Source organism: Oratosquilla oratoria, chromosome 18 (genome assembly GCF_046742065.1).
Source record: "Oratosquilla oratoria isolate Oo_2021 chromosome 18, ASM4674206v1, whole genome shotgun sequence".
Taxonomy (NCBI): Eukaryota; Metazoa; Arthropoda; class Malacostraca; order Stomatopoda; family Squillidae; genus Oratosquilla; species Oratosquilla oratoria.
In genome coordinates this window covers 56,924,964-56,931,231 of record NC_134794.1, presented here as the reverse complement: position 1 = coordinate 56,931,231, position 6,268 = coordinate 56,924,964, and the positions used below count along the sequence as shown (strand labels likewise).

The following is a 6,268-nucleotide window of genomic DNA, read 5'->3' as shown; positions in this document are numbered from 1 at the left end:
TAGTTGTCTATAAGTTTATGACCGATGGAAGTTAAAAAAGAAAGTAGATATCCTTTGCGGTCGGTTCTCTTCTATTATCCATGATTACATCAGGAAACGCCCACCCCAGCCGTGATTATCAAACCAATACCATGGTTGATAGATACGTGGCACTCAAGCTAACTACCGAGTACAACAACTGAACCACGACACATCGGATTAAGGGTAAGTGAGACTGCAGGTTAATCATTATGCAAGATATTTACATTGATTTCCACTTCGTTACACTACTTCACATTTGAACCAATTAAGCTGGTCAGTGTTCCTGTCCATATTTATTCATATTTAATTGACTGGAACACTCAAAGAGCCATATATTAGCGTGGAAAACACCTAAAGTGCTTTGGTAGCCATGTTGGATTTCAGTCATTTTGATAAACATCTTCCCAGTTGTCACGGATTCGTTTTACATCTAAATAACATAATGAGCTAGAAACAGCGGTGGTTTAAATCAGATTATTGCTTGTTCAGCTGTACTGTATTGTACACAAAATTATGAATAGGAAACTAGGAACGGCTAAGTTCCAAATTCTTAGATGATTTGCTATTATAAGACCAGGGTGGTCGCACGTGCGCGCGGTTGGTAGAGTTCCCGGCTGCCACTACGGCGGTCCGGGTTCGAATCCCAACCAGGGCTGAAATAATTTCAGTATCGCTGCACTGTAAGTTGTTACTCCAACTCTTGTGGGCGGGGAGTTGGGTGTGTGCTTGTAAAGGCCCCCTACACACTGTCAGTTATGATTGCACAATGTTCATGATTACGCAAGCATATCCTGTGTGAGTGGGTGTGATTGAGTGTTTGCGTAGATGATTGAGGAATTTCCAACACGATTTGATTTTGTAAGCTCAAGCATAGTAGTTACACCATCATGAGTGATAGTTAGTGTCGATGATTGCGCCAACAGCTCAGTCTTTCCTTTGTAGCCAAGAATGGCTATGCATGCAGCCGCTTTACTCATCTTCACTCCACAAACTCCAAGAGGTAAGTAATGATTGCTCAATCTTACTGACAGTGTGTGTCCCAAACACTGTTTGCACAATCTCGATGACTGTGCAATCATGACTGACAGTGTATAGGGGCTTAAGGTCACAGCATTATCCATAGATCGGTCATATATGAGCTCTGAGCTCTCTTTCGGGAGGGAAATAGCTATCGATCATGAGTACAACACGTTATTCAAGACCACAGTGAAACACACACACACGGCTCCACGCACAGTGGTAGCGTTCCCAACCGCTACTCCAGTGGTCCGAGCTCGAATCCCGCCCAGGGATGAAATAATTTCAATATCACTGCGCTACGAGCCGGTACCCCATTTCTCGTGGGCGTAGAGTTGGGTATGTGTGTGTGTGAAGTCATAGCATTATCCATAGATCGGTCACATACGCTCTGAGCCCTCATTCGGGAGGGTAATAGCTGTCGATAACGATTCCAACACGTGATCCAAGACGATGGTGAATTATACACACGCGCACACACACACACACACACACACACACACACACACACACACACACACACACACACACACACACACTGTTTAACAGGTTTATAGATGGTAAATTAGACACGGAAGTAATCAGCAAGTTTATAGTTGGTGGTGAGATGTTTGAAGAAGCCTCAGCTTAGGCAGAAATAATGAATGGCAGTTTCCAATCGGTCTTCACAAAAGAGCACAACTTTTTTCGAGGCAACTGAGGGGAGAAAACAGGTTTAGAAGATATAAATGTAGAAGTGAGGAAAGTGGTCAATATCTTGGGATCATTGGATGTGACAAAAGCTTCAGGACTTGACGAGATCTCAGACTGGATACTTAAAGAATGTAGGGAACAGCTGACCAAAAAATTCAGTCTTATCACATGCTCGTTGAAAAAGGGCATTGTATCGCTTGATTGAAAAGGGTGAATGTGTTAGCAATTCACGAAAGTGGGAGTAAAGGAGACACCGAGATTGTAGTCCGGTATCACTGACCAGCACTATTGTGAAATGATGTGAAAGAAGTGTGAAAGATCGATGGACTAAGTATCTTGAAAATATGAGCATTCTGACAGACAGTCAGTTTGGCTTCAGATCTGGATGATCTTGTACTTCGAACCTTTTAAGTTTTTACTCGAGAGTATTTGATGCGATGCAAGAGAGAGAGGGGTGAGTGAACTGTGTGCACCTCGACCTACTGTGTGTACTGCAATTAGGTAAATACAATTAGGTAAACACACACACATACACATATTTAATACTAGCTATAGTAGATGGAGAAAAAAGCCCCCACGAGTGTAGATAATTTCTTATGTATTGCAATCAAGTAAACGAAGTTTGAAAATATCCTAGCCAGGGTCCTGCACGTAGATGGGGTAGCGAGTTTGGTACCACCCATTCGGGCCAGTCACGCGTAATTGTTTTATGATTGGAGACTAAAATCCACTCAAAAAAGAATGATGATAACCTTCAACTTCCACCGTCCATATTATTTGCAAGGGGAGGCAATAGTGAAACGCAGGTAGGACGATTTACGTGTTTATTAATTGGTAGGTTATGCGTACAGGGGGGAACACGTCATGCTTGTAAGAAGTCTGACGAGTAACTGCCGGCGTGGACCCCAAAGGGGAGGGTCTTTCGCTACACAGGGTGAAAACGCTGCACGCCTAGTATAAGTATGAGAAGGGGCCTTGTTGACCGTGTGAAAGGGCCCTTGTACTGGAAGCCTCACTGCTGGTCAGAGCACGTCGCGACACTATGGTACCATACACCATGCCACAGTACACTATACTAGCACACTATGCCAGTACACTGTGTCACACATATAAGAAATTAGCCGAGTGATTTTTATCCTTCCCACGTGCACCATTGCGCTACAATCTTTTTTCCATATATACCATAGTGTCCGTCCATTTTCCTGATACAACGTGTAGCCATCTTTGTTTATATACTGCGTAACAACGCTGCTCATTCCAGCCCCTATTTCGAAGGAGGTGAAGGACTGACCAACCAACCCCCCAACCCCCCAACGATTGTGGGCATCCTCACTCAAGATTTCTTGAGAGGGAACGCTATTCAGGAAGAATTCAGGGGGAAAAGTGGACTGTCGTGACGGGGATTTAGGGAATGGTTACTGCAAACGCTTTCAAAGTGTCTGCTAATATTAGTGGAAGAGGGATACAATATTGATATATTTATGTATGTATTATATTTTTGCAATTGCAGTGCACTCTCAACAGTGTTTATAATCTTATGACTGGAAGCTAGGGTGATGATAAATTGGGCTTGTCGATTGTGAACGGGTTCCTCTTGTTGCAGAATTGAGTACAGCAGTAGTGAGTGGATCATGATTACAAGAGCTATCTCGGCTTGGGTCACAGTGTTGGTGTTATGCCACCTGTTTCTAGCCACAGTTGAAGCTGGTTCGACCTCAGGAGGCAGCAATGTTTTGTTGATCATCTCTGACGACGGGGGCCTGGACGGGGACGCGTATGCCCAAGCCACATCATGCCCCGCCCCCAACCTGGACGCCCTGGCACAAAACGGTCTGCAGTTTACAAACGCCTTCGCCTCTGTGAGCAGTTGCTCGCCGAGTCGCAGCACTATACTAACGGGCCTTCCTAACCACCAGAATGGTATGTACGGTTTGCATCAAGGGTATCATCACTTTGAGTCTTTCGACCGTGTCAGAAGTCTCCCTCTTCTCTTGGGCGATCACGGGATCCGGACAGGGATCATTGGGAAGAAACACGTTGGTCCCGAGCCTGTGTACCCTTTCGACTTCGCCTACACTGAGGAGAACAACTCCATCATGCAGGTGGGTCGGAACATCACCCGCATCAAGAATCTTGTGAAGCAGTTCTTTACGGAAGGCCACAACGACACAAGACCTTTCTTCCTTTACGTCGCTTTCCACGATCCTCACCGATGTGGACATACTCATCCCGAATATGGACAGTTTTGCGAGAAGTTCGGCAACGGGGAGCCCAACATGGGCACCATTCATGACTGGAAACCAGTGAAGTTTGACCCGAATCGCGTGAAGGTGCCTTACTTCGTGCAAGACACGGAAGCCGCCCGTCGCGACATCGCAGCCCGGTGCACGACCGTGTCCCGCCTCGACCAAGGAGTTGCACTCGTCCTCGAAGAACTCCGACGTGCTGGTCACGAGGACAACACCTTAGTGATCTATTCCTCTGATAACGGCGTTCCTTTCCCTGGGGGCAGGACCAACGTATACGAGCCGGGCGTCTTCGAGCCCTTTATCCTGTCCTCACCCTTTCATCCCGAATCGAAAGGACAGAAAAGTTCTTCTCTCACCTCGCTACTCGACATAACACCCACTGTCTTAGACTGGTTCAACCTCACGTACCCTGATTACTATATACTAAAAAAGGGCGAGACGGCCAAACTCACTGGCAGATCACTCCTGCCTCATCTGAAAACGGCCCACCCAAATAATCTGAGGTCACTCCAGTCCGAAATCGGCCTGGGAAATGAGGATGAGTTTTCCAAGTTGAACAGGGCCGACGACGTAGACGCGGTCTTTGCCAGCCACACCTTACACGAAGTAACCATGTACTACCCTATGCGGTCTGTCCGAACAAGGCGTTTCAAGCTTATCCACAATCTGAACTACGGCATGGCTTTCCCCATCGACCAAGATCTTTACATTTCCCCAACGTTCCAGGACATCCTCAACAGAACTCGGTCCGGAGCTCCTCTGCCGTGGTACAAGACTCTTCTCCAGTATTACAACCGTCCCGAGTGGGAGCTGTTCGACCTCGAACTTGATCGACAGGAGCTGTACAACGTGGCACACAAATCGACCTACAGCCGGGTCTTCAAATCGCTTCAAGCTCGACTGAAGTCGTGGCAGAATGATACGTATGACCCTTGGATATGTGCACCGCACAGTGTCCTGCAGGATTCAGGGGCCTATGCTCATAATCACCAATGTATGCCTTTGTATGATATACCAACCCACTGATGACTAGGTCTTTATGAGGGTGTAATGCTGTCGGAGCTCGGCGGAGCACCGCTCCGGCACCTCGAATATATTTATTCACTTTAACCCTTCATACTCATGTCAAAAAATTTATCTCGTTTAGTACGGAAAAATTAAATCCGACACCTATTAAATTGGCACTGCACCCGAGGGCCTATTATATGTATGTTCGTGCTCACCTGCCCACATCGCTCATTATCATGTGCCAAACTAGTTTGATTTTTTCTTTATCTTTAGCCACTTGGAGGAACATGAAACTATGGATTTAAAGTCGTTATTTGCCTTCTGTTGAGTGACTGAAACCTCAGCAGCACGGCCAGGTGCATCTTTACTCGCCACGGCCTTCCTAGTACATAGGGTAAAGGAGACAACATGTCTGCTTTTATGATTCAACTCCAAGATAAATTCTTCCATTTACATCCGTTGCACTAATTCTGTGTGTGTAAATATATATATATATATATATATATATATATATATATATATATATTAGCACATTTGTAATTAACACACAAGAAACCCACAGTCGGAGAAAATAAGCTTCGAACGAAAGAAGATTCTATATTTCGGCCATGAACTGTAGCCCTCTTCAGGAAAGTACATAAGACAGAGGACAAAAGGGACTAAAAGCTACAGAAACACAGAAAAGAGAGGGAACGTGGACTGATGGCATTACTCAGACGCGGGGTAAGATGGGGTGGCGAGGGGGGTTGTAAGCTTCGTACGAGCCTCCTCACCGCCGCACGAGAAATAATGTCAGGAGTCCACTGCCCTTTAGAAATATTAATGTTGGGGCATTCCTCAATTAAGGCTAATTCAGAAAAAAAAAATAGTTGAATTTATGCTGATCCAGGAGAAAAGTAGTTTAATTACTGCTGATTCAGGAGAAAAATAGTTGAATTAATGCTGATTCAAAAGAAAAATAGTTGAATCAGCCTTAATTGAGGAATGCCCCAACATCAATATTTCTAAAGGGCAGTAGACTCCTGACATTATTTCTCGTGCGGCGGTGAGTAGGCTCGTACGAAGTTCACCCTCCTCCGCCACCCCATCTTACCCCGCGTCTGAGTAATGCCATCAGTCCACGTTCCCTCTCTTTTCTGTGTTTCTGTAGTTTATTAGTCCCCTTTGTCCTCTGTCTTATGTACTTTCCTAAAGAGGGCTACAGTTGATAGCCGAAATATAGAATCTTCTTTCATTCGAAGCTTAATTTCTCCGACTGTGGATTTCTTGTGTTTTATATA

The 6,268-nt window shown here is 45.3% G+C and overlaps 1 protein-coding gene across 2 annotated transcripts; it reads left to right on the top strand.

The window, feature by feature from the left end:
• Positions 1-67: 67 nt before the first annotated feature.
• On the top strand, positions 68-5,544 carry Sgsh (N-sulfoglucosamine sulfohydrolase). Of its 2 annotated transcripts, none has more exons than XM_076202082.1 (2): positions 68-204; positions 3,335-5,544. In XM_076202082.1, the coding sequence occupies exon 2, from the start codon at positions 3,363-3,365 to the stop codon at positions 5,004-5,006; it is 1,644 nt and encodes a 547-aa protein (XP_076058197.1). In that variant the 5' UTR covers positions 68-204; positions 3,335-3,362; the 3' UTR covers positions 5,007-5,544. The 2 variants fall into 2 exon arrangements, with proteins under 2 accessions (XP_076058197.1, XP_076058198.1); XM_076202083.1 differs by lacking the exon at positions 68-204 and adding an exon at positions 918-1,021.
• The last annotated feature ends 724 nt before the right edge of the window (positions 5,545-6,268 follow it).

What these genes read in the sequence shown, in the direction of transcription:
- Sgsh (XM_076202082.1), top strand. Translation starts at nt 3,363, where the DNA reads ATGATTACAAGAGCTATCTCGGCTTGGGTCACAGTGTTGGTGTTATGC.